Raw genomic sequence first — 25,102 nt, forward strand, 5'->3', positions numbered from 1 at the left:
CAGATGATAATACTGAATCAACTAAGAGATGCCACCGGTGGTTTTGTCCGTCATCTCGAGGCCCGATAGGACGTTTTTCGATAAATTTCCAGGCCTCATTTGGTTTGGAATGTTCGTATAAGCTTCAGGTATATATATATATATATATATATATATATAAATGTATGAGAAACAGCCAGACGATCACGCACTTCATATACCCCAGTGTTAGATAACGTTCTGTTCGGAGATACCAACGGTTAACTAAGCCAACTACCGTTACTTACATCTAGGTGAACCGAGTTCAAGACAAAGATCCTCTTGTGCGATGCTGCTTGCACTGCAGGGTGTTTGTTGTTTAGTCTCACACACTCTGGTTATACATGTATATACGAGTTGTTGGCACCTACGTGGAATTTAGAGGATCCAGTTTAATTGTTACGGCAAACTGACTCCACCCTTATACGGACGCGCGTTTATGTCGAGGTAATTTAATTAACCCGTTTAAGTAATCCAGGAGTGCGTGTGTTATATTTTCCCTTCCATCGGTGATTTCCTTCTAGCACTTGGGTCGATCGGTCACATCTTCGAAAGCAAGCCTGTAGCAACTATCGCCCGGATCTTTCTCGCCTGGTAATACTTCACGGCTGAGATATTCTCTTCAAAATTCAAATTCACCGAAGCGTATAAATGTTGGAGATAAGTACTTTTGACGATCCTCCGCATCAGATAGCTGAACATTGATCAAGATAACTAATTAATAGCCGAACCATGTATTTTGCATATCTGAGATAGTTTATCCTCTGTATCTCTTTGCACCCTTAATGACGCGCGATAGCATTTTATCACCCGAGATAACTCGGATCTTTATTATGTCCCATGCGAGTAAATAAGCAGCTCCAATCTCCTTCTTTCGTTCGCGCCGCTCACCTTTCGTTTCATTGTGTGCGCGCGAGTGATCGCTTGTACACGATGGAATCCACTACCAGCGGAGACGGGATCCTCGGGAAAGGAACGAGGCAACCGCGCGTTGACCCGTTGAAACCACTTTAACTTTACACATCTTCCGTCTTACGTCGAAAATCACGTGTGTCTACAGGGTGAATGCACTTCGTCGCCGGATTAGACCAGAACAAAACTGCGATACAACCTAGCGCCGAAGATTCGCCGGTCCAAGAAGGGCGACGAACGTTTCCGGCGATGTTTTATTCCCATGATTACTGTATTTTTCGCGCCCTCGACGCGGCACGACTTTGGAATAAAACATCGCCCAGAGCCACGACGCAGAAGGAAAAGGCTCTTTTACTACTCGCAGGACCTGCGTCCTGCATTTCAAGGACCTGCAGGCGGTGGGATCAAAGGAGCTGATAAACAAGGAACAGACGGCTCGCTCCGGCAAGGTGATAATTATTTTTACGAAGTACTTTCTGGTTTTCGGCTCTTCATTTCGGACGGACAGGTGGCTGGCCGGAGTTATCGAATTCACGCAAGCTCTCATGAGTGAGCTATTACAGCCGGAGAGCTGGAGGGCTGACAGATTCGTATCTGGCGATAGATTTTTCCTCTTTTTTCTCCCTCTGAGATACCGCGGTGACTCCGGCTGTTCATGGTCGTTCCGCACTTAACGGAGGTGTCAAATTTACGACGTTATACCTACTTGAGGAAGTATTTTTGTCGGAACTCAGCCCCTCGAGCAAGCAGCAACAATATACACTGTCAATTTATATTCCGATGGCAAAACGTGTCGGCGGGGGGATTTTCGAAAATATCAGAGGCGGCATTAGTGGATTATTGACGGGTGGCGGGGGGAGTGGGACATTGATATTCAGGGGCGTGGTGCCAAATTCAAATATTCCTTGCTACGCACCGATGGGGCTGCTTCCTTAGCGCAAGACATGGTAAATAATTGCTAAACCGAGGCGAAGGCGCGGCGAGGCCGCAGCCAAGTCAGGACATTTCGAATAAGTTCGCGCTCACTTTGGAGATATCAAAAGATCCAGTTTTGTAATGTAATGCCCGGTACTTTTTATACAGAGAGTAATGCTGCAGCTATCCGATAATTTTTCAATCAAGTAGCACAGAGACCCTGACGAACAATAGATGCAATGGTTGCTGCATGGGAATGCGCTTGCGACGAAACCCTTATCGAGATTCAAATCGTGAGAACAGTTTGTGGAAACCAAAGCCTCTTGTGGGCCACGAACAGACGTATTATGTACCGAGTATAATACTTTACTGAAGAAATGTCCCGTGCAGTACAGTCGTCGTCATAGAGCGATGAAAAAAATCTGAAATTCCTTCTGCTGTGATTAGCGCCGTGATTTGAATTTAACCGAAGGTGTGCTTGAGTTGATATTCTCCTGATGAAAAACAAAATGATAATAAATAAAAAAAAATGAACATAAGTTTTTGAATCTCACGATGCAAATGAGTAACTTATTTTTTCATGAAATATGATTTATATTCAGAGCGACGAGGCTGGAAAAATATTCGATTAATAAGGTACGTGAGGTAAAAATATAATCCGCTTTAATATACAGTTATATATTATATGTATACGCATATATTCATTCGAGGCGATGATTGTTGATCATCCTCAGTGTATTCTCGATTCCTCTCAATTTCTCGAAAGCTTGATAAATTGAATCCTTTGTCCGGGCTTCCCGCAGAAACCATATTAAACACTCAGCGAACTAAGCTCAGCTCCAACTCGCCTCCTTCGAAATCCCCAGCCACCGATCTATATAATAGCCTCTCGGCAGGCCGTCTTCTGATCTTCAACCCCCTCCTCCCTAAACCCACCGTCATTTCGCTAAAGCACGCAGTTTTCAGATCTCATTTCAGCCGACGGTCTCTTCTTTTCACATTTTTCATCTCAGCTACTTTTAAGCAATTTGGCGACCAGTCGAATAATTGGCCACTTATACTCGCGAATCGCGAAGCTACCCTGTCACATTTCTTTCTTAAAAATTTTTCAAATTCGAGTTTTGAAACTTACATCACCATCCAGAGACGGATGGTTTTTATTGCGGTTATTACTTTGTCTTTAGTTCAGATTCAGTTTGAACCGTTGCGGGTATCCTTTCTTGCAGCGATTTTTCCTACTTTCCAAACACGTTATTTTTAAAGCTTACGTCGCGTCGGAAGAATAGGTGGCATAGCTGCGTCTAACTGTAGGCTGCAGAAGTATCATAGCGATACACCTTATACACCCGTCGAAGGCTTCCGGAAGTCGAAGTGCTCGCTCTTCGACGTCTCGTCGACACTCAGAAGGGTGGCTTTTACCCATAGGGAAAGGTGGGAGGCGTGTTAATGCCTTTTATTTCGAGACCAAAGCGTCTAGCCGTTAAGGGTAGGTGTTACACTGGCTACACTGGCCGTGTTTCTGTGAGCGTGTTATACAAAATTCTCCTCTCCTCTCTTCTGCCGTTGCAAGAAAACGCGATACTTTATTCATCCTCGGTGGTTCGGCGAGCGAATCCTCGGGGTGGTAATCGCGGGAAATTGCCTCTTAGCTGGATGCTAATTCCTAGAGTTAAATTTCGGCACCGAACAACCTGTACTATCCTCACCATATGGCACACCTGTTTTATGCAATGAGCCAGCCGCGCGCACCGCGCTTGCGAATCTATTCGCAGGTGCAATTATCGTCAGCTGCATCCCTTTCTGCTGATAAATTCCAGGGTGTATGTACGTAATACGTATTATATACCTTCGACCGCACGTGTGGTACGAACGCGTCTCGGACCCTCTTGGCTCGGCGGGACATGCAACGCGTGTACCCGACACAGCCTTTGTCCTTGTATCTTCTTATTAGATGCACCAGTGCACTCACGTCTTCCTTCCCTCCAGGATCAGGAACGAAAATAAAAAAGCCAATAGACCGCCAAGTGGGGGCCACGCTACCCCAGATAATACTACTTCGGGCCAAGGTGCGCCGACCTGCGGGTCTCCGAGGAAGAGGAAGAGGAGGAGGAGGAGGAGGAGGAGGCGATAAAGTTGATTTATCCTCAAACACATCGCGCTTTCGTTCTATCCTCCGCTTTTATTTTCTCGCCGAGAGACACTTGCTGGATCGGGAAAGCGGTGCTTTGGATCTGCTACCAGGTTTTAAATGAGAAAACTACCGGTCATTCCGGAGGCGAAGCAAGCTCCGGTGAAACTTCCGGCAACTGACCATCTCAAGACCTTACTCCGGAGTTACGGTGCACTGGTACTAATTTGGGGAGCGAAAGATCCGAGCCAAGTTCCCAGAGCGAAACTTGAAAGTCCCCTTGAATTCCGCTCATTCGCAGCGCGTAACCCGTTAATCCCTTCCCACCCTCTCGAGGTACTCCAGGCATCAACTCAGCTCCCTCTGCACCCTCTCCACGCGCACCCTGCGAGGACCGGCCAGCGAACCAGTAACCATGGCAAACCAGCACACCGCCCGTGTGTGGTGGTCTGACTATGCGAACGTTGCTAAAACGTGCCTAAACTTCGGGATTCTAAGCTCGAAGTTACTCGGTGAGCAACTGATCACTCAGAGGATAATTAGACCAGGATTGAAACACGGATAGGAAGTTGACTCTCGAGTTGCCTCTGTCGCGGAAATCTCATGCCCCCTGCGGTGAATGTTTTACGGCATCGACGAAAGACCCGCAATAACGTCCATCTACACTCTCACACGTCGTAGTAAATCTTACCAAGTCAATGACAACTGTTTTCTTAGCTAGATTTAGGACCTCGGATTGGGTCCTCCGTGTTCTCGGATATTTGAGCGGGTTCGTCGATATGTTATTCGTTAATACGGGACAGGGTTGAGCATGGGTACTTTGTGCTCATGTACCTACTATAGACTACTCCTATATAAGTTTAGCTGCCAACGAGATTGATAACCTTTGTTTCTTGTTACGGCGCTTAGATTTCCATCTTGTTTATTACACCTCTTAGGATGCTTCGATCTTTAGCAGCTTACGTGTAGAACGTTCGTTTTTGTTTAACTGGGAATAACGTTTTCACGACATCTTGAAACCCATTGACCATCATCTGAATAGATGTCCTGATCAATTGTCGTTCTTGTGTTAATACTAAATTTCATCTGTATAAACAGCCTTACTTGTAGTACTGCAATGATACACCTCGTTATTGCGTCTCCTGTCGATATAAAAGCTCGTAAAGGTGACCGTTTGTTATAAACGGTGTTGCGAACCGTTAATACGGAGAAAATGTTGAGACCAAAAACGACGGATGTGATGTCCATTACGTTGCGAGCCGTACGAACCCTTCGTTTCGTACGTTACCCTCGGTTTCGCCGTTCATCCGGCTGTCCGGCTCTTGAAGCACCGAGTTTATCCCTTGGTGGCCACTTTTAACGTCCCTTACCGTCGCGCGTCGCCTAGCTACGCGATATATAGCGTCCTCGGCAAGTTTATCTCCTTCTAACCAGTGGCTACCAAACAAGATAGATCGGCACGAAGTTCGCCAAGTGAGGGCATTAGAATCCCATAAATTGACTCGCGGGTCGCCGATTTTCGGTTTCGGGATAATTCGATTATTCGACCATAGGACGGATATACGACAGGCTTATACCCGAGAATGGAATAAATATTTTATTGCCTGGTCCCGAGGCATCTCTTCTCCTTCTTTAACCGATACGAATCACTGCACCATCTGACCACTGCCAATCAATATCTGACAGCTACTCCTGCGCCGTTTTCGTAACTTCGATTCGTTCGCTTTACCGAATTTCCTAAAATTCCTTAAATTTCTGCCAACCGATGCCGACAGTATGATAATGCGAAAAACGAAAGTTGCGCACTTGGTGGCTCCAGATGTTTGCACCCTGCTAGAAGGCACGCTCGTATTCAATCACACGGAACACGAGAGCCCGTGGTTGAAATATTCCCGTAGGTTCAAACCAGAGCACGCGTCCCTAACTGACCAACGGGTAAAGTAATGGCTATGTCACACATAAATATGTCCGGCGTTCCTCGATTTATGCGAGTATGCAAACGCGCTGCCCCGAGGTCCTTGCGTTGACGGGGGTTTCCCTGGGTCAGCGACGTCTTCCGGACGGGAGGCGTTAATGAAAACCATCCGCTCCGCAAGGGACACAATCCAGATTCCATTCACGGGCAAGGTGTCACAGTCACACTCTTACAAAATCCCAAAAACTGATTACTGCCGCAGAACTGTTAGTAGAATGTCGATGCTGACTTATTCATTTATTCGACTGGAAAGATGAGAGTGCAGTTCACGCCATACGAGGTGAAGAAGGTTCACGACTTTTATGAAGTACGAAAAAGGACTCGAAGGACGTTCAGGGTGGTCCAGGGTTTGGCTGAAGGTAAAGCTGCTTCACTCGAGCCAATCTTGATGGACCAAGGAGTTTTCTGGCGCTGCTCTGGACCGTCGAAGAAGCATTGATGAATGAGAGCGGATGCGTTCTGAGCTCCGCTCGACGCCGTGTTACAAACTAGAGAACAGACAGACAGGCTCGACGCAGAGGCGCCAGAACACTTTCACAGGGGCCGCCCCCGGCTCTCTGCAATGTTGAGTGTCTGGCGCAGGCTGCCTCGTTTGGAAGAGTAGCGTGAGTGGTACACGGACCCACGTTTCTACTGCACCTTGTACGTTCTGCATACGCGCACGAAGCCGTGACACAAGAACCTCCACCTCTGAACTGGATGATTGAATTAGCATGGTGCTAGTCGCAAAGGTATATAAGGGTGCATCCGCCCTCTGACTCCCGGTCATAGTTGTCACAATAACAGAGGTGATAACAGAGACTACGCTCAGTTACTCTTTCGGTCCAACTTGAGAGGCAACGATGCGCTGATGTCAGTTTTGAAATGTTCGATTCTGATTGCTTGTATATTTGTTTTTCTATGGTTTTCGTGTCTCTTTTTTTTCGTCGGTCGTTCGATGCCGAATACGCTACAGATTAACGGACATACGAAGTGCATAATTTGAATATTTTTCAACCTGGCATTCAAATCATTTCCTTGGTTTGTCATAAAATTCATGCGCATTACGCTTTGGACTTTCACAATATCGTGGAAAATAACTACACCGCAGCTTCCTTTAAATTCAATTCACGAAACCATGAACAGAAAAGCTTTTTGCTTTGTGAAAACTTAGAAATTCTTCATTGCCAAAGCATGCTACATTTTGTTATTTTACAGAGTGCACTATTGATGGAGCACAGGCTTAACTAAAATTGCTTGTTGGTGATTCAAAACTGAGAAAAGGACAATCTCGGTACTTTTCGGATCGAGCGTAAGTTGATGCGGTATGAGTTAAAGCCAGTATTTTTTGTACTCCGCACATGCGCATTCGCAGAATCGCTCTACCGTCGTAGAAACGGGTACTTTGTGTACGGAAAACACGTTTGAAAAACCGGGTCAAACATGCATGCGTTACATAAAAGACGTTCTTATTCGACAGTATTTGGTACGTCTGTGATTTTTCCACCGCTTCACAAGCATGAAATAAGCGTGCATTTCTCTCGTTGAAGGTGCTCCTGTTTTCCGCAATGATATCTGACAGGCGTAAGATTCAAGCCGGTAACTTGGTTAGCATCCAATGAAGCGACGGGCGGCGCCCTTTCACTACCAATCCAATTTCTCCACAATACCGCATAAATAGTGTTATCCAGTTAAGTGGCAATATTCCACCCTTGGTTCTCTCTTTTCGTCTATCTCTTTCTCTTTCTCGCGTCCTCTATTTTTCCCTCTTCGACGTTCTCACCCTCCTCCAGTTTTCTCCTTACCGTCGTCCCCTTTCGTGCAGTTTCTCTTTAGCTCGAGCTATCTGGTATTCATTACCCTCTCCGCTATTTCCAGAAGTAGGTACCTACACTAATGCCGGAGGAGTTAGAATTCGCTCAGCTGAACCAAGAGGCAGTTGATTTCTTGCCAAAAATGGGTGAAATGTCGGGTGAAATTGAACCGCATGTGCCACAGATTATGAAGTTTAATCTTTCGCATGATCAAGTACACGAAACCCTAACGCGAAGACATTATAATTCTCTTTGTCCAACACCTCGAGCACCTCAGCCAGACCGAAACTTTTCAGACTCTCTGCTAGCGCATGTAAGGATAATTTCGCAGTACGAGCCACTAACGTAAGTCTCAGATCGGATCAGCCGTCGTTAATTCTATAACTTTGGATATTATCGAAGTCTGGAATAGAACTAAGAGTCTCGGGAGTCAGTCGACATTATGGTCCGGCTATGCGATATATCCGACTAATGCGAGAACAACTCTCTGCAGACGTTACAAGATTTCGATTTTCCGATCAAAACTTTTTACATCTAATCCACAGATGAAATGATCCGACGGCGTGCACCTGACAGAAAAGTGGTTCGGGTATCTATCGATCAACATTTTTTTGCTCTTTTTCATTGTCAAACAAATATACGATTCCCAAAAACACGTCAAGTGAATAAAAAGACGAGGAAGACAAATGGTAACTTTGAACGAACTGACAAATCGAATGAAAGAGAGAATCGCGGAGGCTGATCTTACGCCTCGACGTTTTACATACCAAACTCCTTGGCTGAAGTACTGGGCCAAAGTCTCGTACCGAATTGATATGCGACGTCGAGTATCAATTCTATAGGAGTGGCGCATCACGTGTGTTACTCGAAACTAGCATTTTCGAGGCAACGGCGATTAGCCAGACCCCCATAAATACCAACGTTGAAACGTGAACCGCATGCGTCTCCCACGATCGGAACGAAAACACGGAAAGAAAATCTACGACCTTTGAATTCATCCGTCAAGCGAAGAAATAAAAAAAAAAAAGAAAAAAGGAAACAGCTCTTGGAAGCAAGTAATGGGAATATAACTGCACCTTTTTAGCGGGCTGTAAATTTTCTTGAAAAACGTGATTTCCACCGCGGTTTTCTACCGCCGAGTTCGGTGACGTTATCCATAGGATCTGGAATTAGCGCCGCCATGTTTTGCCGGACGGACTAAATCACGCTTAAGATTTTGCCGACATCCGTTTGTTTGCCGCTGATCGATATCATAAGGGAAAGCCAGACAAGCATGACGAACGAACTAACCTCGCATGCACGCACTCAGCTCTTGGATCTTTTTAGGATTATACGTGGCCGTTTGAATATGCCGATTCGCACCCAGTGCACGTCGTATAATCGTCGTAATTCATAATCTTTATGACTCGACAATTATTTCTTTTAACTTTCTCACCTTTATTATACCACGAAACAGATTATTCTGCTATCCGTGATGCGATGAATTATTCGATCTTAAAACCTATAAGAAAGAAACCTTGACTTTTCATCAAGCAAAATCCTTGTGCATGCACTGTGATTTTCACAATCAGTCACCAATTGATACCTTTTCATACAGTTTCAAACTACTTTCGCAAATCTCGTATTCCATTTCACTACGTTATTTCCTTCAATTGTACACAAGTGTAGTTATGGAAAAAGGAGCTCTCAAGTCCTTGTGCTAAACACGCTGTGCCTTTCAATACTCAATCGAGCCTTCTTGACTCGTTTTGTCAACGAGCCAGCTGGTGTAATGGAAATCGATCAGACACCGTGGCAACCTGATTACGATTCCATCTGCAGACCGTCCACGGTTGTACGGATGGACAATTAGGAGACAATCACTCGATAACATCAGGGTATGGAGATAACCCTGTGACACTAGAGCATGCGTATATAAACCCCTGTAATAGGTCCCTCAGATGTGCAAGGTTGCCGGTTTATGGGAGCCTCCAATTCGGGCAAACCGCTCATTCTGCTCCTCGGAAGCAAATTAACGGAAAGACAAGTAGGTACCGGGGACACGATGACCGGGATTGTTACAGTGCCATGACCAGAGGCACAAAGGTGCCCGAAAGGATTGCGCAGGTTACTGGCACTGCTGCCCGGTCGCAAGGAGGATTCGAATAATGTGTATTTTCCTTTATGACGAGCAGGTGGAAGGGACAGATATAAGCTTCGGCGTTCCACCATGGCGGTGACGGTGTTCCACATGGTCGACCCCAAACGGTAAGCGGCCCTAACGCCCGCCAGGATAATTGCACCCTAGGCTCGTCGCGTCGTTGCGGACAGGGGAACCAACCAGCAAACCAACCACCCCTTCGCGCCTGCTGCATGGTTTTACAGGGAGGGGATTGTTTTTGGTAATTGGGTGGGTCGTGCCGAGCATGGTAATACGCGGTGATACGGTTCCGGGTCAAAATTATGAGCACCAAGAGGCATAAATTCATTAATTTGAATTGCAGGATAAAACGTAATTGAAGCGACGCCGCCGGAAGTCTAATTCTTCCGTGAACAGAGAGGATGAACCGGCGCTACAATGGCCTGGCATGCGGCTCCGCTGAGCAGTATCTTTGCTAGGAAAAACTAAACGTAAACTCGCGCGGCTCGAACCCTCCCACCGACGATCGATAGTGTTCATGCGATCAAATAAAGCACGTACGCGTGAACTTCGACGTCGTGGTAATCACCGCTGTATGGCTCCCTTCAATAGAACCCTCGTTAACGAACAACGCCGACGGTGGTTGCAGGGGACGGTTTTGTAACCCGCCTGATAACTATCCCTCTGTAATAACCTAGGCGGTCACTCATAGTGACGACCGATTACGAATCTGTTCGCTTATTTAACGCTCTTCAATGAGTGCAGGTAAGTCTCCTCTTGGCGCAAGTTAAAGTGCCAAAAGAGTGCTGGAATTCTTCCAGTTTAATGAGATGAAATACACGCACGGCATCTTTGTCTATATGACGAGCTTCGGGACTACGAATATATTATTAAAAAATCCAGTTTATTTAATATCAAACATTTCATTTACTGGTGAGGATGGTCGGTAGAATTGTTTCAGTGCACAGATATACGTGAGACGGATAGTTAGTGAAAAGAAGGCAAGAGAAACAAGAAAGGTGCTGGTTGATAAAAAGGGAACGCGAGGGATGCAGTTTGCTTAGGAGATATCGACGGACGGGATACGCGGCGAAAGCGGTAAACTGAATACGAATGACGTTATCTAAAAACTGGCAAAACTCCACAGCCGGTTCACAGAAACGTGAATTTCGCCGAGAATTACTGCTATTCCAATATATTTTTCGCCACATACACTACACGGTGGAAATTCCATCATCTGCCCATTTACCGTCAATGAAGTCCGTGTAATTAATCCCTCCCCAGTGGCTGCAACGTAATAACAAACTGCAGACCCCGACTCGATTTTCGGTGATGGATTGCCTCCCGTGATGAGAAAATCATACATAGGTACGAAATATCCTAACGTGAAAAAAGGAGATAAAATCCGCCACACCGGTATAGCATTGGCTGTATACACGATGCACGAATCTATGCTGTACGGACACGTGTGTATGTGAGAAAGTAATTATATTCTTGCAAAAACCTGCAGCGATTTTTCCCCGTTCTAAGATCCAAATATCTGGAGGGTAGGTGTAGTGTAGGAATGTTGAATTTCTCGGTGAACAAATGCACCACAGGTATAAAATATGATCGACGCATGATTGGCCGGGCATTGTGTTTCTCTATGGGGCTTGTCCATGTTGATGGATCACGAGTACGAAGATTCTTTGTATTTCTCACCGTTTCTTCCGCCGCTTTTCCAAGAGCACGGGAGGCACGGGACGCGTATATATGGGAAATTGAGCGAAGGGGAAATGCCGAGAGATGGCATTGGGATAGTAGTAGTTATATACGGTCGGAGATGTTGCATCGGCACGAAACGAGCCAGTCATTTTCCGAATGGTGTCGTGAATTGGGAATTCCGGCGAGGCGTAGGGTTGATATCGGTTCCTTGTTCCGTCCCCTTCGATTTTACGAGCCCACGTGGCACAGTCCGCGGCCAATCATCGTCGGAAAATCGACGAAGGACAGGAGCGGCCTTCTTTCAGGTTTCGTTCAAACGATACTCAGTTATGGGATAGGCATCCAGGTTCTTCCTAGTAAATTCCAGCCCGCTTGGCAGTCAGCTTCAATAATACAGCCCGCGTTCATCTGATTCAGACCTTGCACGTACTACGCGATACCATAGAAACAACTTGGACAGACCTCGAAGGCCTTATCGATCGCCGACTAATTCCCCGGTGCAACGCGTTTTTTTCTAGCTAAATCGGCGTTCCGTCGATGGACCCGTTATCTCCTTCACTAGTCCGCAACAGAGTTCTTTTCTCCAATCGGTTTCTATCAGTCTACTCGACCGGTGCCCGGACGCTAAGGTAGGAGGAGGGAATTGAAGGGGATATAGAGATCGAGCTATCTTCTATTTTGTTTTCGCTTATCAAGACGACGTAATCCGGGAAATAAATCCTGTAGGTTGCAGAGGCTTCGCGGAACGGTTCCAGCGCCAGCCACCCTCGCTTTTGGACTCGGGTGTGAGGCCGCGTCGATACCAGAGGCCACCTTTCTTCGTTCTCTGATTCGAACGACAATAATAGGCTGTCTGACCCCGGGTGAACCCGTGCTTGAAGCCTGATTCCTCTATTATACACATGTTGCCCGCTCGCACGGACAATCGACATGCACATACCGGCCGAGTGCCTACTCTCGTTATTGATAGAAATTAATCGAACCGAAACTGACTATCCGAGTCGGACTCGGCGGGAGAGCATTGGAGTTTACTCACAACCGCTCGGCTTGAAAGGTCGATTGGAAGATATCGATTGGGGATTCAAAAATCAATTTTCAATCCTTAATGCGGTGACTACGAGGCCAGGCCCAGCGTAATGCCGACGAATTAATAGACAGCACTAATATTGCCAAGGGCAAAGTACCTCGAGTACAGATCGATCAAAACGAAGCTAAATATGAATGATACCAGAAGATATCGCGTTACGGAGGATGAAAATACGCCCGTGTGTCATTGGAGTTTGATTTATACCGCAGGCTTGATCGATCGTAATTGAAACAAACAAGCGTAAGATGCATTCCTTGTCTGTCATACCTGTACAATATTCTCTTGCGTGAGTGCAGAGGTGAAATTGACATGATGGTGAAATGATTACAAAAGTACGGGGGGAAACCTCGCCTTATACAACCTGCATGCGAGTAATCAACTGGGGATAGAAAAACACTATCCAACTCAAGTATTCTGAGAAGGATATTTCTTTGAACGAGACCTTCTTCTTCCTCGGACTTGCCATTCGATTCACCTCACCTACGGCAATTAGGATTGATTTAGTTTACAGTTGATCACGCAATCGTGAATTTAGCAGTGAAATGAAGCGGCCCAATGACGCAGTGATAACAACAGCTGCTGAGTGTTCCTAAAGGTTGCTCGAGGCGCGAAGGTTAATGCGAAACACATTAAAGAAGGGTTCCAGCACCCGCTACGTGAAACAGTGATTTCGTAGCGTGTCAGCTGGCCACTCATCGCGAGAAGCGCGATAAGGCAATCTAGTAGAGAACAGTGAACCAGAAAAGCTCGGAAAGGCGCGATAACGGGGTTTGTATTCGGTGTCTTTTAGTCCTGTAAGAGAACAACATTGGAAACTTTTTATTGAAATCCGGGATGCTTTAGTGGTACAATGGAGCGCAAAATAATCCCATTACCAAATGGCAGATTCTGCCGCAGACCCGACGCGTCATGAATAATTGTCCAGTATCGATTGTGGTGCGAATTGGACCAATGCAGTCGGTTTATTGGGTTGTCGGGCGGACAACAAGTTTCATCACTTTGGATCAACGCCGCGACGCGCTGAAGTATGAGTCCAGTTCAGTCGCCGAAGTTGTGTGCGGAACAAAGGTAAAGAACGGTCTCAACCCGAAGTAACAAGATAATATTTCTGGAAAAACTATGTCCCGTCCTAGTCGTTGTGTTCATTCCATCCACGTGAGGGATCCTAAGAAAACGTTCCTGGGTGCCGAAATTTTCGCCGTGAAATGAGGTCAGGCAGGTGAGCTGCGTGCGAAGTGATTCGGTGATGCTGGGTAAACATTGTCCTCCATTGCTGTTGGTACAGCGGTCGGAATATGATGAGGAAGTGTACTCAGTCGACCGAGATTGACACCTGTGTTATTACCGAGAGTATTATAGGTATACAAAGATATGGTTCAAAAAAGTCTGAGGGAATAACGTCTGAATAAACCTGACGTCGACCCTAAAAAGTTAGAGGATGTTTGTCACGGGAAACCTATTAGGGAAATACAGAAACAAGAGTGATAGAAATTGAACAATAATCTCTGACCGCTGCAACGTCCAGCTGCCGTACCTACCTAATCTCTTCAGTGCGGTTCCGTGTCCAGTCAAGTACCGCTTTGAACTCGGTACTGTCGCGAGCATTTATACGATTCGGTCCCCCTCCTTTCACCTGCTGCGTCAAAAGTGCATGGGAATACTATCCGGTCATCGTCCACAATACACGTACTCGACGAGATGGCCCCTTGTCACGAATAGATGTGACGTGGTGTCGGTGTACTTGTGACTCCGAGTGTGAAGTTACATCGGTGCACCGGTGAGCTAGATCTCTGGGTTGCTGCCGGGACTGGCTCGCTGGCTTCATCCACCACGGATACTCCTTGAGTAACTACTTATGTTACTTGACCCATATGAGCCAACCACGCGAGGTGGACCGCTGCACCGGGACTGGAAACGACGGTGAGATCTTGGAACCGTAAAACCCTGGATATTGTTACTTGCAGCGTGTTGCAACTAATGGAGTTATAATTTGCCGGTGTCAGTTTTCCTTTGCAGGATTTTTTCGCGATATTGTTCGGATTGTATCCGTCCTTGTTTACCGACGTCGCGGGGTAAAGAAGAAACCTTATTCTGATTTTTCTGCGCCAAGGATAATTTTTTCCTCGGCCTAAGTCATTATAATACGCGATATGCGCATTGACGTGAAAAATGAACGATCGGTGCGAGGAAGCCAGATACTGGAATGCTGATAACCATTGCCGGAAATTTCAGTGATATTGCAGGTCTTGACTAAGGGCGTTACACTCTTTCGGTATTTCGACTCTCAATAAATATATTGCCGGTGAAATATAACTGCCCGAGATAAGGCTTCGATGTTTATTTTTTACTCCATTTTTCTCCACGCGCGCTCTCTTCTTCTCTTCTTCAACTCGTTGATAAATGTGGCGCGTTTCAATCCATTAACCATCCAAATGCAAGAAGCAGATGGCAAAGGGTAGGTATACTCACTCCAATAATGCCTGTAGAAACGCGGGGCGCTTCCTTCGAAGTATCGAGGATTGTTTCTCGAATAATTTTGTCACTCTTCATTGAAAACCAATCGCGCCTTTCCCTCCGCCTGTGCCCGCTTCACGTTTTCAGATATAATCAGCAGTAAATTCCCTGTAATTTCCGATCGAATCAAGTACGGAATCGCGAGACACCCGAGGAGTCCAGGACCTCTCAAGGATCGCTAACGATCCAAGAGCCGCCGCAGCCAGCGGGAGGGTCGGATTTGCGCAGAGCGATTGTTGAATTGGCGTGCGGATAATGCGGGTACCTTAAATTCATTCTACTCCTTATCCGCTCCAGGAGCTCTTCACGGAGTAACATTGTGAACATCCACCGTACGACAGCAATTTTCATCCTCGCGAAAATTGATCGCGCTTCATTATTATTCGCACAATGCTCCAGCGGCAGCCATTGAAACGCGATGGGATCTCCTCCGGATTCTTCATGCCGTGAATCATTCTTTTGTATCCCTGCGGATTGCCAGCTATACGTACAACCTGCACCGTACATGCGGCACGCGTTAAGGCATCACTCAGAATTGAGCCATCGAAACGCGAAAGATATTTCTCATTGCATTCCACCGAGTGTGACACGGTAGTTGAACCCATTGTGCAGACGAGACTCTAGTCGAATCGTTACCTCGAAATCGATACAATTTACATGTTTGTGCGGCCCGAACCGAAATGGTGGGCTGAATAGCGCGTACAAGGGCGAAGGGTCTTGAGCCACGGTGGGGTTTTCTTTCCTTCGACGACAAAGGGGATCGATCGCACCTTGACTATTCTCGACTATCGGTTAAATCAATCTGGTCCCAGTGCCGCCGCGTGGTGTTCCGCCGCGCCGCCCAAATGAGCGACCGATCCTTATACCTTTGCAGGCGCCCGTCGAAGAATGGGACCCCGTGATAGATTTCATCTTTAAAGCGAGATGGATTTACCGGTGGCAGTTGCCGGGGCTCCGAGGGTGGATCGGAAAACTAAACTAAATGGAAAGGGCGACGATTTCTCTCCCGTTTCCCTTCTTGCCTCTGCGATCCCGCCAACGCTCTCCGACCCTTAACGCTTTTCGATTTCAAACTTGGATCGAAATTTATTTCCTCAATCGTCACTCCCTCAGAATTAAACCGTGTACCTGATACCGGCACTCAATATATTTCTCACTCATTTACAGGAACTCACCTTTTATTCCTAGTCACCGCCTCTTGCTTTCGGTCAGAGAAATTTTTTTCTTCACCTCTCGACAAACGTGTGATAATAAATCCGCAGTAAACAAGGTTTGAAATCGTCCGTAATATTTAGGGAGAATGCTATCCCCGTTTCAATCCAGGTTCAAACTCTCCAAACTGAGAGCTGATGTATACCGGTATAATATTTCGATATAATGAAAAGTACCGAATCTATATCTGTTCCTCCCGCGGAAACGCAATTTCGTCTGTCTCTGACAAAGGTTTTCTTTTAAATAAACGTTTGAAAATTTTTCTCATTATTCTTTCACTGTCGAAGTAATTCTGGAACGAATTCAGGGTTATGATCCTCTCACAGCTTTTCGGTGTTCATCTCTGTGTAAGATACGAAAATAATCCGCGAGAAAAAAGTGGAAGCACGAGTCCCTGGAGAATATTCAGCAGTCTTTTTTACAGATATATCTTAACTTGTGACTTCTTTGCTCGTGCGCAGAATACACCGCACGTACCCCACATCGTACAGAGCATATTACATGCGCGTATTGCGATAGATGCACTTTTACAATCTTCGGATCGTATTATACCGTTCATTTTTACCGACCAACGACAGCGATATCAGTGAAACCAAATCACTAGGCGGAGCCAGCTAGGACAGATTAGTATAAAGTCTGGAGGTCTGGACAAGCTGATCACAGTCGCCTCAGCTGCATCAAAAACGAGCACCTCGATCATCATGGCTTGCAAAGTAAACAGCGGTTATATTTTCATCCGACTTTCACTTCCCGATTTTTCAATTAGTGGGTCGAGAAATTGATTTCGGAATCATCTGACTGGAAAAATTGTCGGAAGTTCACATTAAACCCCAAGGAATATGTCCCGGCGTTATAATATAAACCTTCACGTTTCAGCTGATAATGTTCACCGGCCTGCTCGCCGTAGCTCATGGAGGAATAATTGGCGGAGGCATCGTTGGATCTCCAGCTGCTGTGGCTGTGGCACAACCTGCAACCGTCGTTCGCACGGAAGACTACGATCCCAATCCTCAGTACAGCTACAGCTACAGCGTCGCTGACGGCCTGACCGGTGAGTTTGAATAATTCGAAAATGACACGGCGCGTGTTTTTGCATCGAGAAATTTTACAGCCAATTTTGCGGTTTCCACAAAAGCCAGAAATCATGACTGTGTATCTAGCTAACGGGTAAAAACTTGTGCAGAGTACGGTGTGGCTGGATAGTTTGATGCTGGGTCAGAGTTAACGGTCTAGTTTTCGCGTGTTCAGCACTGTGCTTCTGAAACACTCAACTGCTCTCATTTCCTCCGACCCTACAGGAATATTCAAAGTTTAGCAAAATTATCACTGTTCTGGTGGGAAATTTAATCCAAAAGTCTCGCTGAGTTACATTTGAGGAACGAATGGAAATCCCGCAGTGAAAAAGTCTTTTTCACTCTGCCCTCTTCACTCCGCCTGTTAATGTCACTGAGAAAATGGACCATCCTGAGTTTAATGGCCGGTGTAAAGACACACGCTGTACACTCTGAATAACATATCGGGTCACAGAAGTTTTCACATAATCGTAAAATAAAGTGTTCTGCATACGTACTACCAAACAGCCAACGATGCAACCTTCGTACCGGCTCTTCTTCAAGTGCCTGCAGTTTGCCAGATCCAGATGTTATCAAATGTTCTTCGTAAAATCCAAGAGAATCAAACTACTTGATCTCGAAGTTTTTATACGACGTCTAGTACAACGAGCGGTTTCGGAAGTTTGGAAAAAGAAAGTTACAATTAGTTTTGACGCTCGCTAGACCCACCAAACACCCTGACTTTTTCGTGACCCGATAATCTTTTCATTGCGTAATTTACTTTCAGTTTCTCGGAAAACGATTCATTCCAACTCGTTCGTCCAACTTTGTTCGAGGAGCTTTCCCATGAATTATTAACTCGACTGTTCGCTCAATCCTTTTCTGTTCCATTTGTCAAACTTGCACGAAATGAAGAGGATTACCCCGCTTCTTGTTGCCCACGTGTTAAAGCATCAGGCAACTGACGTAAAATTATACCACAAAATAACATTTTAAGGCGATAACAAGGCCCAGGAGGAAACGCGCAACGGAGATGTTGTCCAGGGTAGCTACAGCCTCGTCGAACCCGACGGCTCTCGAAGGACCGTGTCCTACGCCGCCGACCCGGTCAACGGATTCAATGCCGTGGTCCAAAAAGACCCTGCCATTTCAGTTAAGACCGTCTCTGCGCCGGGGCCGCTTTTGGGACAAACTCTCGTCACAGGACCCCAGCAAATCATCCGGCATCCGATACTGACCGGGGCCGCTGGGCCAGCGGTGGTGACCACTGCTTCCGGATCGCTACTCCGTCAATCGGTAATGATCTGAAGAGGAGCTTTTTGTATTCGCGTCGTAAGTTCGCGCCGAAATCGAACGCTGTTGATTTTTTGTAGGCTGTACTTGCCGGCGGTCAGGTGCTCCGGCAGTCGCTGGTGGCCGGTGAACCCGTACTTCGTCAGTCAGTGATAACGGCGCCCTCCATCACGTCTCAGAACATCATTAGTGCCCCGTCCGTCAACGGTGGTGTCGTTGCCACCGCACCGCTGGCCTACGGCATCGGACTGGGACTTAGGGCCGGATCTCTTTATGGTGCCCATCCTGTTCTCCAGTCTGCCTACGGAACTGGAGCTATACTGAAGGTTCACTAAGCGGCAGAGATGCCAACGATTCAGCAACAGCGTTTTCCTACTTTGGGTCAATGTCCGCCCGAGACGCAACGTTGGATAAAAACGCTGTGGCCGATTCGCGAACAACTTGAACCGAGTAAATCTTCAGAAAACGACACTTAAAGAGTAACAAAAACAAGTTATCGCTTTGTATTTGGTCAATATTTAGTGTCATTTCGGTAACGCACCTAACGCATCTCGCGCTGATTCCAATTAATGTAGCCGATCTGTTACAAACAAATTATAAATCGTAGGAGAAACTTATGGTCGAAAGACCGATTGCAAATTTTTACATGATTCTCAAGGTGATGATACAGTTTTCTTTTTTGAAGCTATACTTTGAGTTTTTGTTCTCTGAAGTGATCGTCAAGCTGCCAATTCGCTTTACATTTTAGAGACAAGTGATACGAAATTCATACGAAAGGCAACAGCCAACTTCTGACTTGATTGATTAGACGCTGCTTCATCTCTTTTCCCCTTATTCTGTTTGCACTGATTCTAACTCGCACGATGCGCACGAATTGTCTAACAACTCTAATTGCTTTTTAAAAACTGAGTATCTTCTCATCTGGCACACGTGAGTTTACACCCACTGGCACGTGTGCAATGGACGTGGATATATCTAATCAAGTCTTAACACTAGCGTTCTTTGACACGTAATGTTTACCCCGGACGGTGTATTTTCTCGGTGGCAGCTCTGTAGAGTCGGTAAAAGAAGAACGTGATTTCGAACTCAGCTGTTACCTACTTCGCCACAATCTACTGGCTTTCAGAGCGAGATCTGCGATAATTCACCCGACAAGTTTTTCTTTCTTCCGTTCTTTACCTATACTTTTCCCAACTGACTAGCTGTGAACTATGGTCTACGATTTATGAGCTAATATTTAAAGTAATCGTTATGCGTAAGCGACACCTTTTAAGCGTAGGTATTAGTCACGATTTGTTCGTTATTAAGCATAACACATAAGTCATTTATGGTCAACCCACTGTAACATATAAGCAATGATTCGATGTTTTAGTACGCCACACAAAATAAACAGGAGATTCAAAATAGCTTCTATTCCATATCCGTAATTACTCAACTTGCTTCTTGCTGGTTCAACAGAAAGTCTAACAGCATGTGTCAAGATCGGTGAATAATGAGTCTGCTGACTGATGATATATTACCTTAGAATTGAATGTTTATTTGAGCTACAGTTAAGATTCTAAATCTTATTAATAATCTAATAAGATTAGAAGAAGAATCTGAGGTAAGGGTTTAGAATAAATCATGTCTCACATACGACTGAAAAAATAATTTTGAAAAAGTCACAGACAAAATTTAATGAATGTTGCAACCTCGCAGTAGAACCCGTGAAATAATAATCTAGACTCGAAATCGTTGCAGTCTAGACGATAAAATTCAAGCCTGCGAGTTATTACTTGATATACCGGTCAGCAGCAAGTCGGGTGAGAAAAATTCGTAGCGATTTATGAAAGTCATTCGCCTTCCAGAGCCACTTTCACGACGGCAGATTTGAGGCATGGCCGAATGTAACAGCTTTTCCTATTTCACGCTGTGCTTTTAGAATTTTAATAGCCGGTGCCAGCGCAAAATCCTTGGTAATAATCACGCGCAGACGGTTTTCAATCCTGAAAATCTAGCTCGAGGCATTTCTAGGATACCACAACACACCGTATCGGACCGCTCATTACCTAAAGATGTTGATTGACACAATTATTATAATTCCAATACGAGAACGGAAGGTCAGCGAACTCCGATCAGTCGGCTTAACAGCTGTGGAGACGTATAAACTGTATCATTGTTGTGTACATGTGAGTACAAACATCCGAACAACAGAAAGTTCTGTCAGCGCGACGTGATATCCTGCAGGGCTTGGGAAGGCCTTGGAATGTACCGCAGAATGTCCAAACACCCAAACAAAAATTGCCACTGAACTGCATTGCGATATATCTCGCATAGTTATTGGGCCTAAGGTGTATCTCTATACCAGAATAGACTGAATTTTTACTTAACGGGTAGCCAAGCGAAACGGTTTGGGCTCATTTATCACGTGTCGTTTCCAAAATCCTTACTAACGGAGCAAATGCGACTGTGCGATGATTTGCGGCATCTAGTTATTTTGAACCCATGCATACTATATAATAGCCGTTCCCATGCACTGCGTAATGTTCGTGGTATCGTGCACTTGTGGTCGTTGTGCAATTTCTACAATCATTATTGCAGTGGCTAACAAAGTGACGAGCTGTCTTCTCACTTGGTAAGATGATACGTTCGCAAACCATACGTCAAAGAGCTGCTGGAGCATCGGCTTGGAATACCGGACATCCATCACAGGTACACGTCAATCAATAACGGCTCCGGAACAGCCGATCAGCTCACCACTGCTGAGGTGAAAACCACGCAAAGGCTAAACAGCAGCTTGCACTTCATCCGGAACGCGTGTGGTCGAACCGCCAACGACAGTGGCAGTGGCATGCATAAATGAAGAAATGGTGCGAACGCCGAGTGAAATGCGTCTACGAAGAATTACGACGTTGCGACTGAATCGTGGATAATATATTACGAACCGGTGTGAGGAATCATGGTTTCAGAAGAAATGAAAAATTGACCACGGGAAATCGTTGATCTATCATCAACGCACGCACGGCTCTTCAAACTTGGCACTTGAATTCTCATCAGCCTGAGATTCCGGCGTCACGACTTGAAGGGTACCTATACCCCACTGCTGCGAACCTGGTACGTGACCTCTGACTCGTGGAAAACAGGGATCAAGGGTGCCCCAAAGCACACAGTTAGACCCCTTCTCATTCGCCTCACGAGAACAGGAGCTAGTTTTAATTAGGCTCACTATCTTCGGATTATTCCGACATTGTTTGAGTGTTTTGGTTATATCCTACCTGGCTAAGGCTCGTTGAACAGAGTCGAGGGGATTCCGGGATGATATTATAGTTCTAACGCCACTTGGTACAACAGAACAATCGGCCTAACGAGCCGCGCTCAAATTCAACTGAGCAAACTGTGTAATACGATTTGGTGAGGTAACCGGGCGAGAAATCAATGCGCGTGGGCTCGAAAACGCCCCGAAAAAGCCTTGGGTTTATAAGAAACTTTTCCGAAACGAAGACGGAACATTGCGGCTGATAACAGGATCAATCTGTATGCACGTGCTGCATAAGATACCGTGACTTATTTTCTTGGAGACAATAATTTGAAAGATTGTTTACGGTCGCCTAGCTGCGCTCGGCCTCGCTTAAATATATAGACCACGTTATACTTGCTGGCTATGATTTCTCATTTTCCGCTGGCAAAGCATAACCTTTACATTGCACCCCCACCTATTTCCTTATATTGTGAGGAGAAAAGTCACTTAATAATTCATTGCCTCGCGCTCCGCGGATCGAGCGAACAGCTCATTTACATTTATGAGATAAAAATGGCGCATATTTATCGTTCGCTCCGTGCTGCTATGTGATCACGTTTTAAGAAGAGACTTAAAGAAAGCCGAGACCGAACAGGCAAGTTGGCTCAAGGGTTGCTGGTTCTCAAACTGTACAGACCACTCATGAATTTCAAAAAGCTTCAGAGTCCTTCCTTATTATCCCACGTTCTTTTTGTTTAATATAAAATTATGTACCATTACTCGTGTACCGTGTCAACTGTTGCTAGTATTATCCTGGTCTGACCGATTGGCCGCTTTGGAGAGTTTTTCTCATACCATCATTGCTGAGGAGTCTTTATACCTTCTTTTATCAAAATTTACGGCCAAAATTCGTTTCGATTTTTTGCCACGTACGTGTCGATTGCGTTTCGTCAAAAAGTCACTGGAGCTGCTCCTTAAGGGCGTGAGTCAGAGAAAATAAGAAAGACTGATGGATTTCTGAGTTCTCGGGAGCTGAGCAACCGTGAGAGGAAATTCTGAGCAGTATTCGGTAGGCTGAAAATAGGTATATACGTAATCCGCGGTAAGAAGACTTACAAAGGATTCAGGAAGTTCGAATGCGGTTGCCGAGGTGGAAAATCATCTCTAAAGTAGACTTATCATACCGAAGATAGTACCGAGATGAATGGTATTGTGGGCTGCCGGGTCAATGTCGGAAATACAACCGTTAATTATGAACACCGTGGAACTGGTCGTTAGCTTACAATCGAACAACACACGACAAAATAGTTCACCGTCTTTCACCTCTTGTACTCGCAATGATCGCGTTGATTGACTGCACAACGAATGCCCAGCCGGCTGAAGTTCTGTCCCAGTTTATTCTCACTCCATCGTTAATTAAATCGTATTGCTGCAGTAATACATCATTAGAGACGATGCCGAGTCTTGATAGACCGGGACAGTTTCGTGTTCACTTCGCAACTGGTGTGACAGCGACTAGTCGACAGGTAGAATTGGTACAGCTGAGATGCGCAGATTCGTTGAACACCTCGTCCAATTTTCATATGATAATTACGGTAACCGCTATTCGCGAGAAGGAGATGAAATCGTGAAATACATGGCCACATGATTGATTATCTCGACCGAGATCAGTGAAAATCGTGTTGGCGTGGAAGAGTAAAAAAAAAAAATTTCCCGACGTCAAAGTTTTAAGTATGCCTTGCGAAGTGATCTGTTATACGTATAGAAGAGTATTTGCATCCATCATCTGCCACCCGAATCCCTTAATTGATTTCTCAACAGCCCCCACGGTGCTAATCAATGTATTATGTTCGGCAGTCTTCCACGAATAGTCTGAGAGAAGGGTACGTACCGTCAATTTCGAATCGCTAAGCTCATACTAAACTTAACTAATCGGTAAATTGTAAAGTTTTCCTATTTCTTTCTACGTGGGGTCTGGTTCAAGTCGCTGAAGGATAAAATAAATTATCGAATTACTTTGATTAAAAACTGTGCGAGAGAATCGTTTGGGGAAGAGGCGAAGAGGGTGATAGAAATGAGAGGAGACTCGTTTGCGATATCGGAAATAAATTTCTAAAAATACGTGACCGCCAGCACTGCACGTCGAGGACTGGGAAAGGGGAAGGGGAGGGAAGGGTGGAGGATGAAGATTTATGTTTATAACTTTAGGACAAAGGGCGTTTGCCGAGTAATCGGTAATAAAGGGTCGAAATGTTGATAAAAGTCGAAGCGAGCCCTATGGCTCTTCGAACGGAGAGAAAGATCGGGAGGCTGCGAGGAGAAAGGACGGAGAACGCGAGTAGCTGGGGTGGAAAAGGGGGGATCAGAGCGGGAAGAAAAAGAGTAACTCCGATGCCGCCAGCTCGGTGGAGGTTAAGCACGAGTTGTTCAATAGCCGATGGAAACTTAAAGTAGAGTTGGGGGAATTACTTGAAAGGGAATCGAAGGGTGAACGCGCGTCTTGGGGTGGATGACACGGCTCGAGAGGGAAAGAAATGAAGGAAAGTACAAGAAGTAGAAAAAAAGGAACGTCTTATGCTCTTCGATAATTATTGAGATTCCAAAGTTCTCGAGATGCGAACCGCGGATGGTAAAGTCGACGTTCACGGGTATTAGCCTTCACGATACTGACACTGATGTCTGTTTTGATGCGCTGCGTAATATCCGCGTATCCCTTGAAATGCGCGTCTCGAACGTTGTTGCGAAACTTTTCAGTCGATATTTCGAAAAAGATTTTTCGAGTAGGAATTCAACGGTATTGGCAAAAGTGAGTCGCAGAGTATTAATAGAGAGTAATTGAAATTATCATCCCATCCCATTCAACTATTACTTACACAAAGAATCACCTGGAGCTCGAAAATCAGAACTGTGTAATGTGATCTTTATAGTTATGCCTTTCAATTCAATTCTTCCTACTTTGAGCCATCGTGAACGGAGGAGCAGGACTCGTTGAAACTATTGTCCGTGGAAACCGGTCGCTTCTTTATACTGCGGACCCATAACAGATCGGAAATTGAACTGAATCGAACTCTACGAAGACAATTGAATCCTACCAATAAAACCCAGCCAGATCTTCCGGACACCGAAGGATGCACTTTAATACCAAAGTTTGAGGAGTAAAATT

The 25,102-nt window shown here is 45.6% G+C and overlaps 1 protein-coding gene across 1 annotated transcript; it reads left to right on the forward strand.

Moving 5' to 3' along the window:
• The first annotated feature begins 17,050 nt into the window (after window positions 1–17,050).
• Window positions 17,051–19,335, forward strand: LOC124215915 (cuticular protein 5). Its single transcript, XM_046619833.2, has 4 exons — window positions 17,051–17,090; window positions 17,254–17,428; window positions 18,427–18,725; window positions 18,803–19,335. Exons 1-4 carry the CDS (start codon window positions 17,079–17,081, stop codon window positions 19,055–19,057), a joined length of 741 nt encoding a protein of 246 aa, XP_046475789.1. The 5' UTR covers window positions 17,051–17,078; the 3' UTR covers window positions 19,058–19,335.
• Window positions 19,336–25,102: the final 5,767 nt, after the last annotated feature.

This window comes from Neodiprion pinetum, chromosome 4 (assembly GCF_021155775.2).
Source record: "Neodiprion pinetum isolate iyNeoPine1 chromosome 4, iyNeoPine1.2, whole genome shotgun sequence".
NCBI lineage: Eukaryota > Metazoa > Arthropoda > Insecta > Hymenoptera > Diprionidae > Neodiprion > Neodiprion pinetum.

What these genes read in the sequence shown, in the direction of transcription:
- LOC124215915 (XM_046619833.2), top strand. An exon ending in CGTCGCTGACGGCCTGACCG is followed by an intron (nt 17,429 to 18,426) that starts GTGAGTTTGAAT and finishes TAACATTTTAAG; the next exon opens with GCGATAACAAGGCCCAGGAG. An exon ending in GATCGCTACTCCGTCAATCG is followed by an intron (nt 18,726 to 18,802) that starts GTAATGATCTGA and finishes GATTTTTTGTAG; the next exon opens with GCTGTACTTGCCGGCGGTCA.